Source organism: Tenebrio molitor, chromosome 5 (assembly GCF_963966145.1).
Source record: "Tenebrio molitor chromosome 5, icTenMoli1.1, whole genome shotgun sequence".
NCBI classification, from domain to species: domain Eukaryota; kingdom Metazoa; phylum Arthropoda; class Insecta; order Coleoptera; family Tenebrionidae; genus Tenebrio; species Tenebrio molitor.
In genome coordinates, this window is record NC_091050.1 from 5124282 (window position 1) to 5142811 (window position 18530).

At 33.5% G+C, this 18530-nt stretch overlaps 3 protein-coding genes across 7 annotated transcripts; 2 read left to right on the plus strand and 1 right to left on the minus strand.

The window, feature by feature from the left end:
• Positions 1 to 120: 120 nt before the first annotated feature.
• Positions 121 to 4362, minus strand: LOC138131382 (PR domain zinc finger protein 15-like). Of its 3 annotated transcripts, XM_069048360.1 has the most exons (9): positions 3972 to 4051; positions 3859 to 3915; positions 3607 to 3800; positions 3012 to 3159; positions 2107 to 2285; positions 1647 to 2057; positions 1097 to 1594; positions 441 to 1044; positions 121 to 388 (listed from the first exon to the last, which is right to left on the minus strand). In XM_069048360.1, the coding sequence occupies exons 3-9, from the start codon at positions 3661 to 3663 to the stop codon at positions 294 to 296; spliced, it is 1992 nt and encodes a 663-aa protein (XP_068904461.1). In that variant the 5' UTR covers positions 3664 to 3800; positions 3859 to 3915; positions 3972 to 4051; the 3' UTR covers positions 121 to 293. The 3 variants fall into 3 exon arrangements, with proteins under 3 accessions (XP_068904461.1, XP_068904459.1, XP_068904460.1); XM_069048358.1 differs by having other exon boundaries at positions 3607 to 3915; positions 3972 to 4362; XM_069048359.1 differs by lacking the exons at positions 2107 to 2285; positions 3012 to 3159 and having other exon boundaries at positions 3607 to 3915; positions 3972 to 4362.
• Positions 4363 to 4487: 125 nt separating this feature from the next.
• faf (ubiquitin carboxyl-terminal hydrolase-like faf) lies at positions 4488 to 17273 on the plus strand. 2 transcript variants are annotated; one of them, XM_069048335.1, is made up of 17 exons: positions 4488 to 4836; positions 5071 to 5160; positions 5217 to 5924; positions 5974 to 6297; positions 6352 to 7172; positions 9193 to 10105; positions 10153 to 10509; positions 10561 to 10914; positions 11305 to 12286; positions 12395 to 12775; positions 12829 to 13083; positions 13138 to 13464; positions 13521 to 13802; positions 13857 to 14136; positions 14229 to 14572; positions 14736 to 15018; positions 15282 to 17273. In XM_069048335.1, the coding sequence occupies exons 2-17, from the start codon at positions 5107 to 5109 to the stop codon at positions 15991 to 15993; spliced, it is 7377 nt and encodes a 2458-aa protein (XP_068904436.1). In that variant the 5' UTR covers positions 4488 to 4836; positions 5071 to 5106; the 3' UTR covers positions 15994 to 17273. The 2 variants fall into 2 exon arrangements, with proteins under 2 accessions (XP_068904436.1, XP_068904437.1); XM_069048336.1 differs by having other exon boundaries at positions 13860 to 14136.
• On the plus strand, positions 17103 to 18527 carry LOC138131393 (DNA repair protein XRCC3-like). 2 transcript variants are annotated; one of them, XM_069048374.1, is made up of 6 exons: positions 17103 to 17220; positions 17275 to 17368; positions 17430 to 17567; positions 17616 to 17944; positions 17995 to 18207; positions 18259 to 18527. In XM_069048374.1, the coding sequence occupies exons 2-6, from the start codon at positions 17314 to 17316 to the stop codon at positions 18454 to 18456; spliced, it is 933 nt and encodes a 310-aa protein (XP_068904475.1). In that variant the 5' UTR covers positions 17103 to 17220; positions 17275 to 17313; the 3' UTR covers positions 18457 to 18527. The 2 variants fall into 2 exon arrangements, with proteins under 2 accessions (XP_068904475.1, XP_068904476.1); XM_069048375.1 differs by having other exon boundaries at positions 17127 to 17224.
• The last annotated feature ends 3 nt before the right edge of the window (positions 18528 to 18530 follow it).

Here is an 18530-nt window from a genome sequence, read left to right on the forward strand (position 1 = left end):
ATAAATAAACTCGATTATCCGCAAGAAGTCATTTAGCAAATAAATTTTATAGCAACATGGCGTCAATACAAGATTGAAAATGATTTTTCTAATAAGGGAGGCAATAAATGAAACTAAATATAACTTTCATATGTATATTTACATCAGTTACAACAGTTACGTAAATATTCTCTCCAGACATTATAATTTTCTTGTAGTCAATCCGATGGAAATTTTTTATCCTAGGATCTTACCTATTAATCGATCCTATTCAAGTCCGTTATTTATGATTTAAATTTTTTTAACTACGTATACTAATATGTCTGGTCTAGGACATATATAATCACATTCTCAGAATCTCCCTGCGGTTGCACAATCGTCCCATTTTCTAATATATATGCGTTTTTATCTAATTAAAAAAAAAAACAACTTATACATATCAACAAAGACAGAAATCTTACCTAGAGTGATCTCTTGATAGGTGTCTGTTAAATCAGGAATGGATAAACACACTTCTCTCGATCGTTTCTCATCTTTTTGCCCATCAATGTCCAACTCTTCAACTAAACTTTGTACGGCATGTTTCTGAATTGTTGAATTATTTTGGGCATTATTTAGCAAACTGTTAATTTGATCGTCCAGTTCAACTTGAACACTGTTAGCTTCCACTTTATCAAAAACGATTTCATTTTGTCCTTCATTATTATTACCAGCACTACCTTTTTTCTTGATTTTTTCTCGAGACGAATTTATAAATAGCTTTGGTTTCATACAGTTTATGTCCACATTGTTAACATCAGAATGTACTTTCCTTAAATGTCGCAGTAGTGAACTTCGTAACTTAATAGACTTATGACATACGGGACAATTGTAGTATTCAATAGTCGAATTCTTACTTTTATTGTCTTTGTGTTCATGTTTTAAGTGTCTATTTAAACTTGGACGGCGTTTAAAGGCAGCATCACAAATCGAACACTTGAAAGATTTGACGTCACTATGATACTTGATGTGACAACTTAAAATTTTTTTGTTTTTAAATTTTTTATGGCAAATGTAGCATTCAACCTAAAAAAATAACCAATAGGGAATTATATCAATTGTAGATTAAAATACAAACCGGTGTGGAAACTTGATGAGTCAAAACGTGTTCCTTTAACAAATCGCGCCTGTAAAATTTTTTGTTACAAATCTCACATGTATGACTTGGTTCCTCGTGCTTTTTTTTGTGTAAATTATACGAATTCTTTTTCTTTAAAAACAGTCCACATACTTCGCAAGTAACCCCCACTGATTTTGATGTTTTTGATGATCTGGCTCCGTGTCTTCTCAAATGTTTTCTTAAATAAATGTCCCGGTAAAAGTGCTTGTCACAAATAGGACAGATAAATTTTTCTTTATCGACAATTGGAATTTTACTGCAATTATGTTCCAATAATTCTTTATTTGAATAATAATATTTACCACACGATACACAGTTAAATTTTTTGTTGTGTACAGCTTCCAGATGACGAGAAAGATATTTTCTTTGGGTAAAATTTCTGTCGCATAAAGTGCACTTATGGTAAAAACTAATGTTGCAAATATGCGACGTCAAATTCTCTTTGCGACAAAATATCTAAAAGAAATGATCTCCGTGAAAACAGATTTTTTTTTCTGTAGTAACAAACCTTAAGACATTTATAACACATAAAATCTCCTGTATGATGTCTCAAATGTATGATTAACAACTTCACTTTCGTGAATTGTTTAAGACATATGTCACATACGAACTGTTTTTGCCCGTCATCTATTTCAAAATTAAAATGATCCAAATCCTTTACGTTTTCACTAAGTAAATTCTCAACAATTAAGTTGTCATTATCGAGCAACAAATTTTGATTGTCCATGCTGAGATCAAACTGGTTCAAATCAGCTTGTTGCAAGTCTGAACTGTCCGTAAACATATCGTTTAATAGAGGACCACCAAGAGCGACGTCTTTGCAGGGTGCGTTAATTGTCGATTCAACATTCTTTGATGATTTGGGTTGTGATGTGGAAAAATACATTTTGTGAACAATTTTCAGATGACTCTTCAGACTCTTAAAAATATTATTAATCGCATTAATACACTAATTATACAGGAATTACTTTTTTTGATCCAAACGTTTTCTCGCACAATTCACACATTTTTTTATGCTGGGCGGTGTAGTGTTTCAATATGTGTCTTGCAAATGAGACAATATTATTTTCAATCTGACTGCAAAATTTGCAAGTCCACACCTTACGTTCCATTATCTTTTGTTGTTTCTTAATTAAGCTGTTAATGTCTTAAAAAGTTAAAAAAATCAGTGTTAATTGTCTTGTTTATAACAAAAAGACCGTTTGAGAACCGACTAAAAGAAACATAAAACAAGTATGAATGTATGCTTTGCAGATAAGGTTTGTAAATGAGAGTGTAAGGGTAAGTATTCTATTTCACACGCAAATGAAATACCCGCATTACAAAATCATTGTTGCTTGTAATTAGTTATTAAAAATTTTTAGGACAAAATTACTTGCTTAGTACTATACACATAATTTTTTCTTCCACTTTTAAACAAATTACATAGCATTTTTGTGAGATAGATCATTTTTCTATTTCACAGTTTCCCCTAATCATTTTTTTTTTTTTATAAACTAAAAGATAATTTTTTTCATGACTTTGTTTCTAATATCAAGCATTTGGTTGATATTCTACAAAAATGTGAAATAAAAAATTACGAAAATACCAAACTCTGGTACTTAACTAATTATTTCGCAATTAAGTGTCACATGAAAAAGAAAAACTATTACGTTCCCGGACGTTGCATATGACGCGATAGGTTATAAAGAGAAGTAAAGAAATATTATAATACATAAGTATGTATAATTTTTTGTAAGGTGGTAAAAATAAATATTGTCACCTTGTTCATTTAACTTATTGAATCTATTACATATATATTTAAAAAAGATACAATGTTTTAATGTTCTCTCTTAGTTGACTCCAACTTCATTTATACATAATTAGAACATACCCACGTTTTTTAAAGAATCATCAGTATCACATTTGGCAGTTAATATTGGTTTACTCATTTTAATAGCATAGTAGGGAGAATACCACACTTTAAGGGTCTCACCAGTATGAATGTCTTTTATTGCTACATAATAAAGTTCTCCTTTTTCCTGAGAAAAAAATATTTACATTATTAAAAATGAAAAATGTCAAAACTTGAAAAATAAACTCATGGCCTTGATTAACTTTTTTAGAAGTCTCAACTTTTCATTACTTACAAAAGTAACAGAATTTTTTTAAGTTCAACAAAAGGATTATTTTGGACATTTTTCCTTCTAGGAAGGAATGATTGTCTTTTCTTGTATATAGTGTCACAATATAAACCTTGCCATATTAAACCTAATATGAACTCACACAAAGAGCAAAATTTTACTCATTATGAGTGAGGAGTGACATATACTGCATCTTCAAAACTAGAGCTAATAATTATTTTTTGCAAGTTAGCAGACATGTACTAATCTAAATTAATTTATTATGCCTAGGAAACATTCAAGCTGATGCTTTAATAATTACATACATAAAACTTTTAATTTAAAAATTATTTGAAACTGACTAACCTGGTAACAAATTAAATTTTGTTCTTCAAGATTCTCAGGAGACCCAACATACATCATCCAGTTACATCTTTCCTCATTACAAGTGTCTAAATAATATTCAGAATTTTCATTTTGGGTGAAAATTTTTAATGGAAATGAAATTGAAGGCTCCAAATTTTGCGTTTTTTCTGCTTGAAAGGGGCCAAATTTAGTACCTTTAGTGATAATAGATTTTGTTATAACAGAATACGAGCCATCACATAAAACTTGTACCTCTAAGAAATTTGGTAGGGTAAGCTTTGCTCTTGATGGTATTGGATTGTCAGGGACCTTAAAGAAAAAAATGATATTTACTAGTTCTTTAACATACCTGAAAAACAAATTACATGTTTTACAATTTTTATATATTCACAGTCTTGAACTTGATGTTTCTCTCCGCAAATATCACAACATTCAGTTAATTGCATATCAGATATTACATCTGCAGATTTTGAATTATTCATCTTAAAACATTAAATAGGCATATAAACTAATTTTGAATTTTATGTAATAAAAAAAGTAAGGTTAGAACCCAACGTCGTAGAAACAGGTTCCACTCCAAACATACGTCACAATTTAAAATTCGGCACAAAGCACAATTTAGAAGTTCACTTGAAGCTGAATTTTGGGTGAATTTAACGATTTAACCATTTAAAGTCTGTCATAATAATATTAAATTACCGATTATTTGTGAATGTTTTTTAAATGTCTGATTAATATTTTTTTTACAATGTAGTGATTTTTTCTTTTGAAAAAAAATTCGATCTTCGGAGGCAGGAATTTTTGTTGAATTGGCAATGTTGTTTTATACATTTCAAAAAAAGTTTCAAAGCACTCTTCCTTTAGTAACTTTGGTGTTGTAATAGTGGTATCAGTATTTGCAAAATCACGACGTGCCTGCAAAAAATAGTTCTGTACGTCAACAATCAAGATTTTCTCTCGTGTACGTTATCATATTTTAAGAGTGCATTATAGATTGGTGTGCACAAGTTTACGGTTATTTTAACAATTTATTTCGAAAGTGAGTGATATTTTTAGAATAATTTTAATCGTTAATTTTGGGGCGCCATTTTGTGTATGCCGGTGGATTTTCCCCGTAGTTGTCAAAAATTTAAGTTATAAATAATATTTCTCTCGCATAGAGGTTTCTCATTAGTCTTTGTAGCTGATTTATCATCAGTTCTGCGTGATCTTCTGGTCACATTTATACAGGTGAGTATCATTGTTTTTTAGTTGTTGATTTAAATGTCCAAATTGTTAGTTTGTCAGTCACTTCATTACTGTCACTCCCATTTATTTTTCTTTGGAAAATTGACGTTTGTCACAATGCAGATTCTCTAATAACAAGCACCTCTAGCGTAAAAATTAATTAAATAACATCTAGCCCATTTAACACAGCTATTAAAAAATTTGATCATGCTGGACTATAGTGTCAATTTGTTTTAGTTTTCTCGACATGTTCTTATAGAATTAAAATAAATAATGACTATTGCAACAAGAGGTCAGGGAGTTACAGGAGAAAATTTGGATGTACAAGTGAGTTTAATAAAAGCCCTAAAAAATTGAGTCACTTAATTTTTAATTGAACTCAGGGTCCAGTTCCTGGGCCATCGGAATCAAGCAATGATGAATTACCTGATGAAAATGCTGAACCTGATTTTCCTCATGATAAATTAGCATCATTAGATGAAAAAATATCAAATATTAGATGGGTGGTACCAGTATTGCCAGACCAAGAACTAGAATGTCTGTTGAAAGTTTCTATTGATTTAGCAAGAAAAAATCTAGATACCAGATCAGAAGCTTGCCAGAGGTTCTTTCGTGAAGGTCTTACCACATCCTTTACAAAAATTCTCACAGATGATGCTGTATCTAGTTGGAAAGCCAATATTCATGCATGCATTAACAATAATTGCTTGAAATTGGTAGAATTATGTGTAGCAAAACTGCCTCATGACTGGTTTCCTTTGTTGGATTTGTTGGCCATGGTGTTAAATCCAAACAACAAATTTCATACATTCAATTCTTCAAGGCAGAGTGAAACTGCTGGTACAGGTTCTAATTTATCTGAAGAAGAATTGTTTGCTAGGCCTTCAAATGATCTAAGAAATCCTAGAGGGTGGTTAGTTGATCTCATCAATCGATTTGGGGAGTTGGGAGGATTTCAGTTTTTGTTAGATAGGTTCCAAAGTGGTAAAAATTTAAGTGTTTCTGTAGTATTTGCACTTCTTCGGCCATTCGGATTATGTTATGAATTTTTAACTCCTCACACAATCAATAAATATATTCTACCCATTTTAGTAAGTATTCACAATCTATAATTAAAATCATCTACAACCATAATTTTAGGAAATGGTTCCTGGCATATTAGAAAAATTAACAGATGATGAGTTAAAAAGAGAAGCAAAAAACGAAAGTAAAAGCGATATAGTTTCAGCTATAATTAAATCCTCAAAAAATCTGGCCTCTAGAGTTCCCAATCAAGAGGAATTAATTCGTACTCTTGAAGGTTTTCGCCTCACAATGATCTTGAGGCAGTTGCAAATTTCCAGTTTTAATGGAAAAATGAATGCACTGAATGAAATCAATAAAGTTATTTCTAGTGTTAGTTATTATCCAAATAGACATCATGGAATTGAAGAAGAAGAATACCTAACTCCTGAAAGAATGGCTGTACGTTTTATTTATTTTATTATACACAATGATATTTTCATTTCAATATTTTAGAAATGGATTAATGAAAATCGCGTGTTAGAGATAGTTTTACGAGATTCTCTTCATCAACCTCAATATGTCGAAAAATTAGAAAAGATTTTGCGCTTTGTTATAAAAGAGAGAGCGTTGAGCCTCAAGGATTTGGACGCAGTTTGGGCAGCTCAGGCTGGAAAACATGAAGCCATAGTAAAAAATGTTCACGATCTTCTCGCGAAATTGGCGTGGGATTTCAGCGCCGACCAGCTTGACCACCTCTTTGAATGTTTTCAAAACAGTTGGACGTCTGCGTCAAAGCGTCAAAGAGAGCGACTTTTAGAACTGATCCGGCGACTGGCTGAAGACGATAAAGATGGAGTGATGGCACATAAAGTATTGACCTTGTTTTGGAATTTGGCACACGCTGAAGATGTTCCAACGGAAATAATGGATCAGGCATTATCAGCGCATGTTAAAATATTAGATTATAGTTGTTCTCAGGAAAGAGATGCACAGAAAACCGTTTGGTTAGATAAGTGCGTTGATGAGTTGAAAAACGGTGAAATGTGGGTATTGCCTGCTTTAAAACAGATACGTGAAATATGCTTGCTGTATGAACAAAATACAAACGGCGGTCACGGACAAAGAACGCATCATATGTATTATCGCCAGGAAGTTATTGAAAGATTGCAAAGCCAACATTCACTCGTCATTTTAGTTACAAATAGTCTCACCAGTTATATGGATCATCTACGTAACCTTTATAAGGAAGCACCCGAATTAACTAGTGAAACTTATATTCCAGACGGAAGATACTGCCACGCTTTACAAGTTCAAGAAAGACTGAATTTTCTCAGGTAAACGATTAAATTTAATTTTTGAATAAGAAAATTATGAATTGTTCAGTTGGATACCCTTTATTTTCACAAAAAAAAAAAAACAGCAAGGATTTATAATAAATCACCAAAATTTGTTAAATCTTCGACAGTTGACTAAAATACCTACCTTTCATATTTTTTATGTTCTATTTTATTATTTATTTAAAAAAGGCATAGATTTTTTTGCAGATTCTTACGTGCTTTACTATGAGAACATTTCGATTATCCAATTGATGATCGTCATGTATGTATTTTTGTAGTAATAACTGAACATTTAATGAAATAAACCGTTAATGTGGATACGATTCGGTAGACTATATGGAAGGTTTATGATACATTCATTTTTTTATGGAAATGGAAATCGTCCATGTTTCTTAGGAAAGAACTCAAAAAATATATAATCAGACTTATTTTGTTCAAATAACATTTTCAAGACGCCTGTGATACGTGTAATGTACCACACCTTTGAATTGACGTTGCATTGATAGATAACGATTGCGCAACGAAAGGGTTAATACTTTTTGATGCGCCCAAAGTAGATAGGTAACCTCATAAAGTTAAGAGGCACTTCACCAATCGGAATTCTGAACTTTAATAAATGAAAACGGACAAAAAGACTAGACTATTTTTGTCATTGTTATTTTGTCAATAAATAGACAATAGTATGTTTAATTAAAATTTTGCAAAATATTTACATATATATTTAGTGCGCGTTGGCCTTAAGTAGATTGATGGTCAAACTATATTTGGAGCCATGTTGGCAACATGACAATAATTGCTTACTAATCATTTTCTTCGCGCAGTATTAACTATTGAGATCTCTTAAGAATTCACACAAATCTGTAATTTATTTTACCATAAATAAATTGTGGTTTTGAAATTTACGTACAATAATTGACAATTTTTAAAGACTAATTTCATTACGTGAAACAGTTAAAATAAAAAATAAAAAAATTATGTATAATTTTTTGAACCCTAAAATTCGTACCCTCTCATCATTATTATTATTATTAATGAACAAGTTGACCAATAGTATATCCCAATTACAAGTCAACACAAAGCAAAAGACCAAAGCAAAAAAAAAGAAAGAGAAAACAGTCGAACGTTATCCATTGATAACGAAACACGAAAAAAAAATTACTTGAATGAAAAACAGTAAAAACAGTTCGTATTAGAACAGCCATCGTTCTTCAAAAAACTGCAACGTTTTTATCGCACAAAAACATTTTCACTCACTCTTTCGTTTCAATTGATGGTTATCCCATGAGCGAAGTGTCAACTTAGGGGTTAGAAAAATGTAGAAAAAATATTCGATTAAAAAAAGATCAACATGTAAAAAATGTAGAGTTCCATTTGTGATTAAATTTATTACGTGGACTTCCATAACACCCGATATATTGAAAAAAAAACATTAACATCACAGAAAAATTTATTCTGGTCATATTTATTTATAGGAAATGTTACACACTGTAGTATTATCAAAATAAAATATCGTGTGGTATTTGTTATTGTGTTATCCACAGGTCACTTAAAGTGCATTTTCCTTCTATGTCTGTTTTAACGCTTATTATCTTTTTTTTTTGCATATCGTAATGAAAGTAGCACTTTTTTACACGAAAAATCGTAGTGAAAGTAGTACTTTTTTGCATCATTTTACTCCATCTCCTTGGAGATGATTCTCAAAGCATACCTTTTTTTTGTAATTTTTTATAAATCCTTTTAGACCAAATTTCTCAACTTACATCGATATGTAAAGAAAATAGTGTGTACAACACGTTATGAAAGTCTCTTTTTTTCACTTATTGCTGAATTAACTCGGGCTACGCCCTCGTTAATCAATCTGCAAATTCGTGAAAAAAAGTATGACTTTCATAACTAGTTGTATAAATAACTATTTAGTAACTATTGTTTTGTGTCCACTATTTTTTTTTGTGTATTTACCACATTTTGCTAACTGATTTCATTCATGTAAAGATTTTTAAAGTAATGTAACTTGCAGATTTCTCCTAAAAGATGGACAACTGTGGCTGTGCAAAGAGCAAGCTAAACAAATATGGCAGTGTCTTGCGGAAAATGCAGTTTTTCAAACAGATCGCGAGGCATGTTTTAAGTGGTTTTCAAAATTAATGGGGGAAGAACCAGACTTGGATCCAGGAATTAACAAAGATTTTTTCGAAAACAATATACTTACGCTTGATCCACTTTTACTTACCGAAAGTGGTATTAAATGTTTCGAACGTTTTTTTAAAGCTGTTAACACGAAGGCTGAAAAACTTAAAGTGAAACGGCGTTCTTTACTTACCGAAGACCCAGATCTGATAGGTCTAGATTATCTCTGGAAAGTTGTCACATTGTGTCCAGATGATATCGCCGAGAGGGCCATAGAATTATTACGTGAAGTAAGCACGAATTTGGGCCCGCGATTACAGCAATCCCAGATGGAATTTCATGAAAATTTCATCACAGAGTGTCACGACCGGCTACGTGCCCATTACGATACGGTCACGGTGTTGCAAAAGTCGGAAAATGACAAAGATTTTAACAAGAATCAAATGCAAAACAGAATTCGAGCAGAGGCTGTGAAAATGTGTAGAGTGATGCGTGTTTTACATGAATACATAAGTGAATGTGATATCGCTTTTTTGGGAGAAAGAAAAATTTTACCGTTGTATAGAGCATGCAGGGGTAAACATTTGGCGTTCATCGTTAGATTTTCGAGCCCCAGTCGACAAGTAGAGGACATGGAAATGTTCACTCATTCTAACGATACTTTAGCGTCATTACGTAGGCACATTCTGAGAAGAATCAAACCTGGTGTCCATTGTAAATTAGAACTTTTTATTAACGGCGAACCTTTAGATCCCGCTGACGACCGAAAGTTGTTGTCCCAGATGCCAATAAGAGATAAAATGGTAAAGTGATAAAGTTCTGTGGTATCCTATTTTAGTTAAAATTTTAGCTTATTTCGGCCAAGGTAATGCAAGTTAACTCCAATATGGCGTCATCTCAAGACAGTAGTTCAGATAGTTCAACATCGTCTCCTCAGCATCCGTACGACGGTCCAAATATAGAGGCAGAGAACTTATTACCGGGCGTTCTTATGTCAACACAACATGTTTATGCTCAGTTTTTCTGTCAATTGTCTGCTCTCGGAAGTATTTTAGAATATCCGCCGTTACGAGATAGCGGATATGGACTTTTACAATTAATGCCCTGTGATACTGAAACAACGGAAAAATTGAGAATTCTATTCACAACTCCTGGGGAACAAAATATTACTATGGATAACATGTTTTTCAGCGCCACTCCTGCAGAAGTGAGTCGACGATGTCGAAACTTGTTCCGTTTTCAGTGAAATTTTTTTTAGGTATTGTATAACTTGGAAGTTTTGTATGCTATGTTGATGCCAGCAATCGAGCCGTTGTCAGAAAAAACTTATGAATTTCAATACAGCTTCATGACTTCAGGTGAAGCACACGTATTCCTAGAAATGTTAACGAAAAACAACTTTATGTCAAGTGCCGACAATGTTACCCGTAGATCAGCGTATTTAGTAGTTTTAAAAATTTGTAAACTTATTTTAACTTCTGTTGCACATGTACTTGTCAGATTGAGTGAAGATCATACTCCACCAGAAACTGAACCAAACAGTGAAAACATCACAACTCCAGGAATGCATCTTAGACTGGCATTGAGAACCGTACCGGGGCATTCGGATCACGTAAGCTTCTGACGACCTGCTGTATTATATCCGGCCTGTTCGAAAGTGCAGTTTGAGTAATCCCCGCAGAGCGTTAGTACACGGGCTCTTTTTGGGGATATTATTCATCTTAAGTTTTTGTCACCCAGAATTTTTCTTGTTAAAATAACGTTTTGGATTTGAAGTAAAACACCTTGTTTTTTGCTGCTTTGAAATTAAATGATCAATTTTTTCCTTATTGTTCGTGGTTTTTGTGTTTAGTGTTGTTATTGGCTTTTTCTCGGAAACATTTTCATAACGCATTTTTAATGAAAAGAACAGGCCGGTTATAATACAGCAGGTCGTGCTTTTGACTAATGAATTTTGAAATTTGAACTTTCTAAATAAAATTTGTATGTTTTTGTTGTTCAGATTTTACGTCAAGTGTCGGTGAAGTTGTCTCAAGGTCTTTCGCAGCTGATGGTTGCGGAAACAGGCAGCACAGGTCAAGCCCAGGCTCTGTTCAGTCAGGCACTAAACTGGGAGCTTCCGGACCTAACCACCACTCTGGCATTATTAAGGCTGGTATGGGCAGCAAGCAGTGATAATTTGAACGCACTGAACGCTTCACCTGAAGTCCTTCATTCCCTTGCCGATCCAAAGAAACGTAACATACCTCTAGAACTGCACACCAACGAAATACTTCTGTGTAAAGAAGCTCTTGAACTGCTCAGCATTGCTCTAGTCTTAAACCCTAGTAGTCTCGAACATCTTTATCATGATAAAAGGTGGCCTTACTTTATAACGGATTTAGTTTTATTAAATCCCAGTTGTGCCGTTCGAATCGCCGCAGCAGAGCAGCTGATAATTATTTGTACGTGTGGTGCAGCGAGTCGTTTGGCCCTTCAGCTGATCACGCCTTTGTTGTTTTCTTTGTTGGACACGTTAGTGTTGGAAAACGCAAATACGTCACACGAACTTTTTCAATTGTTGAGTCAGTTAGTGAATGTTGCTTATTTGACGGGTTGTCCTTTACCAAACGCTGATGCTTTGTTAGCCAAAGAAGTTGCTTGGTTACGAAAAGCAAGAGACAAAAATGAAGTTTTGATTGAGGGACATTTGAGTTTAACAAAAGAACTACTTCATTTTCTAACTCTAGAACAAAAATGTGAATTAGGTAGTGCTGACACTGGAAGCTTCATCAAGGAGTTGTTAGAAGATTTTCTGTTCCCTGCCAGTAAATTAATGTTGCAACTGAACAAAACGGGGCAGCTGGGGGAAGATCCTGCTATATCCATATGCGATACTCCACAAACACAAGCTGCTGCTTTTAATCTTTTGATTTCCCTCTGTTTAAATTGCGTTCAAAATTTCAAGCAGTTGGTCAACATGTTAACGGAAATGTTCTATTCAGGTAATTATCTGTGTTGTATAATTATGTTATTTCGATGCAACAAAAACATGTTTAGTTTACAAATGAAAGTGTTGTACTGACTTAAATATTTTTTATATTTCAATTAAGATCCTGAATCAGCAATAATAGAATGGGACTACTTGCCAGCGATTGGTCCGCGTCCATTTCAAGGTTTTGTTGGCTTGAAAAATGCCGGCGCTACGTGTTACATGAACTCAGTTTTGCAACAGTTATACATGGTTGAAAGTATTCGAGAAGGCATTTTAGCAGCTGAAGGTGCCGCCACTGACCCAAACGAAGATTTTACCGGAGAAGAGCGCTTGGAATTGGACGCCGATTGTACTGACGACCGCAATTGCTTTGATGATAATCGGAAAGATTACAACGTTGGTATTCTCAAGCAGGTACAAGCTATATTTGGTCACTTGGCCTGTTCACGCCTTCAATATTATGTGCCTAGGGGACTTTGGAGACATTTTAAACTTCAAGGTTGCTTTATTTCGTAATTACTCTCATGTCGATAGTGTAAAGTATTATTTCAGGTGAGCCAGTTAATCTGCGGGAACAACAGGATGCTGTAGAATTTTTCATGTCGCTTATAGAAAGTCTAGATGAAGCGTTAAAAACTCTAGGTCATGAACAAATAATGTCCAAAATTTTGGGTGGCTCTTATTCAGATCAAAAAATTTGTAAAGGTTGTCCTCATCGCTATTCGAAAGAGGAGCCGTTCAGCGTGATTAGTGTAGATATTCGAAATCACAGCAGTTTACAAGATTCAATGGAGCAGTATGTCAAAGGTTAGATTAAATGAGTGTTAAAAAAAAGTAAAATAAATGTGTACTTTAATTTAGGTGAATTGTTGGAAGGAGCCGATGCTTATTATTGTGAAAAATGTGCTAAAAAAGTGGTTACTGTTAAGCGTTTGTGTGTTAAAAAACTACCACCAATCTTAGGAATTCAGTTAAAGCGATTTGAATATGATTTTGAAAGAGTTTGTGCCATCAAGTTTAATGATTACTTTGAGTTTCCCAGAGATTTAGATATGGAACCGTACACAGTTTCTGGATTGGCCAAAATTGAAGGTGAAATAATAGACTGTGATCTAGATCCTAACGCAAGCGATACTTGCACTAAATATCGCTTGTCTGGTATAGTTGTACATTCAGGCCAAGCTTCAGGTAATTTGAATCTCATTTAAAAATAATTTTGAAATTTTAATTCATATCATTGTTAGGTGGTCATTATTATTCTTATATTAGACATCGTGATCCCTCGGGTGAAGTGAGGTGGTACAAATTTGACGATGGTGACGTGTCGGAATGTCGTATGAGCGAGGATGACGAAATGAAAGTGCAATGTTTCGGTGGTGATTACATGGGTGAGGTATTTGACCCCATGTTGAAAAGAACTACGTACAGGAGACAAAAAAGGTGGTGGAATGCGTACATGTTATTTTACACTAGACACGATGTAGAAGAAAATGATTTGTCCAAAGCTATGAACGAATTAAAAATAAGTAATGTTGTTGACAAACTAATATGCCGTCAAGTTTTAGTTGAATCGTTTTTAGCAGATAGAAAAGAAACTCATCTGAAAATGCCAGTAGCCATAGAGAATAGCATACGAAAACAAAATATTAAATTTCTTCATCATAGAAGCCAATTTTCGATAGAATATTTTTCTTTTATAAGAAAGTTAGCGACCAGTTGTGCACAACAAAATCCTCGTCCGGGCCAGTCTAACGATATGATCGAACAACAAACTCTCCTCAGTGTTCAGCTGGTTAGCAACTTCCTTTTCCATACTGGTTGGCACACCAAGAAGAATTTGCGAGGTCTTGCCATGGAATGGTAATTAAAAAAAACATTAAATTTCATATACTTCATTATAAACGAATCGTTTGTCGTAATTGTGTAAAAAAAACTTTTTTTTTTCACTACAGGTGTGACGTTTTGTGTATGCAATTGCGATATTCGCCAACTATACGTTCGTGGTTTGCCCACAACATGTTGTTCAGTCACATGCACAGATTCTGCGATTACTTGTTGAGTTGTCCAAGTAACGAGGTTAGGTCCGCTTTTATAAAAATAATTGTACTGTTGGCACATTTCTCGATCAACGACGGTCCATGCCCGTGCCCTCCTGGACTGAACAATTCCGACCCAAATGCGACTCTGAGCGATCACGTGTTGTGGGCTTTATTAGGACTTCTTCAAAGGGAAGTCAGTGAACATGGCCGTCACCTGCCGCACTACTGTACGGTCTTTCATATGTATGCCAACCAAGGTAATCATAATGACTATTTACACAAACCTATTTTGGTTCTTAAGGCGTTTATAAAAAAGTAAAGATATTGTGATTTTTTTAATTTGATTTGTAGACATCTCTGATTGTTTTATTTTGATTTATTTTTTTGCAAGATAGGTCGTACTATAAATGAACGTTGTAGGTATACAAGAGAAAGCGCAGCTTTTGAAGATGGGTGTGCCAGCTACTTTTATGTTGGTCGCATTGGACGAGGGCCCAGGACCTGCAATAAAATACCAATATACAGAATTAGGGAAGTTAAATCAATTAGTTTCTTGTTTGATACGTTGCTGTGATGTTAGTTCCAAATGCCACTCGAGTACGGGTGGCCCCATATTACCTAATCCATATGTTGATCCATCGTGTCCCGATTACATCATGCCGATATCACCGCAAGCAGCAGATATTCTTTACAATCGTTCCAGGTAAATTTAAAACGTTCACAAATTTAAAACAACACCGTTTATCCATAAGCTGTTTAAAGGTTATTTAAGAATTATTCTGATCATTTTCCTTTTTATGACTTTCCGTCCAATGACATCATTGCCATTTTTTGCAGATTTGAATAGATTACGTATTATTTTTGCGTGCACTAATTGATTTGATTGATTTTTATACAATAAAAAAAATGCGAATAGTAAAATTGTCGGTTATAAATTGTAGTTTTTAGTAATTTGTATTTTTACAGCTATATCAAAAAAGTCATTGAGGACACCAATTTAACTGACGACGCAATTAAGTTGCTCCAGTTTTGTTCCTGGGAGAACCCTCATTTTTCACGAACAGTTTTGTCGGAATTGTTGTGGCAAATCGCTTTTGCTTATTGCCAAGAACTTCGACACCACATCGAGATTCTCTTGTCCGTGTTGTTAATTGAAGATTCGTGGCAAACGCATCGCATCCACAACGCGATCAAGGGTGTTCCTGAAGAACGAGAGGGTCTTCTAGAGACAATAGTACGTGCCAAGAATCATTATCAGAAGAGGGCTTATCAGTGCATAAAATGTATGGTGGCTTTGTTCAGCAAATGTCAACCTGCTCGACTCATGTTGAACAGTCAGGCCGATCTGCGAAGAACTTGGACAGCGTCGGTTGCGTGGCTACAGGACGAACTGGAAAGAAAGTATCCTGCCAGTACTCAGTACGCGTACAGTACTTGGTCGCCGCCTGCTCAGAGTAACGAGAGTTCGAACGGTTACTTTTTGGAAAGATCAAATAGTGCCAGAAAGACATTGGAGAGGGCATTAGAATTGATGCCCGATCTGGAAAGAGAGGAAGAAGATGTGAGCGAAGAGCAGGAATCTCAGGAAGAGGTAGTGGAAACTACACAAAACGAAGAAAACAAGCCTGATCTACCTGATATAACACAAAGTTGCGAACACACTCCTAACACGTATTAGGTAATGTTTTAAGGCTACACTTCACTTAGTACTACGCACGGTACAAATTTCACCGCATTATACTTTTTCTCAATATTTAAATTGCCTTTTTAATGTATTTTATTGTGTAATGCCGTGACGTTTTGCAAGGGCTTTGTGAATTTTGTACCATGCTGCTTCAGGAGCCACATGTATATTTGTCTATTTATTTAAAAGTGGGACATGTGATATGTATGTATATAAACCTGACCTGACGCATTTTCGAATTTTTATATTGACCGGAATGCATTTCTGCTTACGTTCCTTTTTCGCAAGCAGTCCCCTTTACTATCAACTAAAATACATGAAGCTGCTCGAAAAATTTAAATACTGTTACTGACCCTTTCATTTTTCCTCATTTTTGTTTTCATGTTGCAGTTATTGATTTAAAACTGCTTCTGTAAACTCCATTTCTTAATTTTAAGTATGGTACAGTAATGATGTTCATTTGATTCGAGTGCTTTTGAATAGTTAGTAAACAGTTTGTCTCTAACATAAAATTCAATGTAAATACCACTAGCAAAATGAAGTTTTGTGCTTTTATTATGGTGAATAATAATATAACCATTATTATTTTGTGATAATTTTTGTTTGTTTCATACTTTTTTAGAGAAGTCATAACTAAATTTAACTTTTTTTTTTATTAACTAAATCAAAAATTTTACACGTTTATTTATTTTCATGAATATAATTTTAGAGTAAGCAAACAATTATGTATATACCCACTATTAACAATGTTACATTTACATTTTAAGGGTAGCATAACACTACCAATAATGTCACAGGTATTTTATGTGTATTTATTATAAAATATACATATAGCTTATTTGTATAGATATCTTGTATATTTATTTTTTTTTATTTTGATTGAAATGTGTTCATTCAGTCGCAATTATGTTAGGTTTTGTTATGACTTTGAAATGAACCAACTTGTAAAAGTTAGATGTTACGTGAAGTTATTTTAATTTTATTTAATATTAATGAAATTAACTGTTAATTGAATTTGCGCCAATGAGTCGTATTGGTGGATACTGTGTTGTCCATATTTTCAATTTTTCTTATTTTTTCTTTGTTTAAAATTTAAACCATCCCCTCTCCCACTTATTTTGATTTATAGGTTAGAGAGGAGACAAGCATTGTGATGGTTTATTTTAGGAAGTTTTTCAGTATCATTTTCATTTATAAGCTTCTTCCCCAACTTACATCTTTGTTTGTATATTATAATTTATATTAATTAATTATAAATAAAATTTAAACTTTTAGACTGCAGTTAATTTAAATAAACACTCATAACCTAATAACATGGAAAAGTTAAAGCATAAAGTTAGATCAGATGTGTTTGAGTCTTTAATTGATGGTAAGAATATCTTTGTGAAATACCGCAGCGATATATCTATAATTTATGGATGTATTTATAGCGAATATAAGGTCGTTATCATCAATTCTTTTATGTAATAAAACAGAGTTATGTCAAACTACAAAGTTAGATTTGAATACTATTGATGAAGTTATAAAAGAAACTAGTTTAATAATTTTAAGCGGAAAAGTCTATACAGGTAGTGTATCATTTTTTGGGAAAAGTTAGTGTTTTATACAGATTTTAGCAAATTGTGTGCTCAACCAGCAGTACATTAGTACAGGATGCCCTGCATTGAATGCAATAATGCGAGGAGGTATACCGCTTAATGGAATTACAGAAATCGTCGGTTCCAGCGGTGTAGGAAAAACGCAAATGTGCTTACAATTGTCTTTAATGACTCAGTTACCGTTGAGTTTAGGTGGTTTAGGCAAATCAGTCATTTATATTTGCACAGAAGATATATTTCCTGTGAAAAGATTAAGTGAGCTGGCGCAGATATTTTCTTTGAAATATAAAAACCATGTAAAAATAGACTTTGAAGATAACATATTTCTTGAACACATAGCTGACATTGTAAGTTATGTTAAAATGTAAAAACACATAAGTTTTGAATTTCTTTCTAGGCGCAGTTGAAAAAGTGCTTATTTAATACTTTGCCACATCTTTTCACTGTGAAAAACGTGGGTTTAATTGTAATTGATTCCATTGCAGGAGTGTTTCGCAGTGAAAACTTGGATATCAAATATCCAAGTAGAAGTCAAGATTTTATTTCTATTACTTCTAAATTAAATAAACTTTCAAAAAAATATAATTTTGCCACTATTTGTATAAATCAGGTATGGCTAATATGGTTATTAAGATTGTTAAAATTTATTATGTTTCAACAGGTGACTGATAATCCAGTTACGGATACTACAGAGCCATGCCTGGGTTTGGCTTGGAGTAATGTGGTTACTCGTCGGTTTAATATAAACAGATTTTTCAGAAGTCAAGTTCGGACGTTTCAAGTTGTTTTTGCACCCGACTTGCCTAATAAAGAATGTAAATTTAAAATTACACGAGAAGGATTAATCGGAACCGAATAGCACGTATCGTTTTAAATAATCCTGTTTATTTACTTTTAACTGAAAATAAAGGTCTTTTTGGTTAAACCAAATGT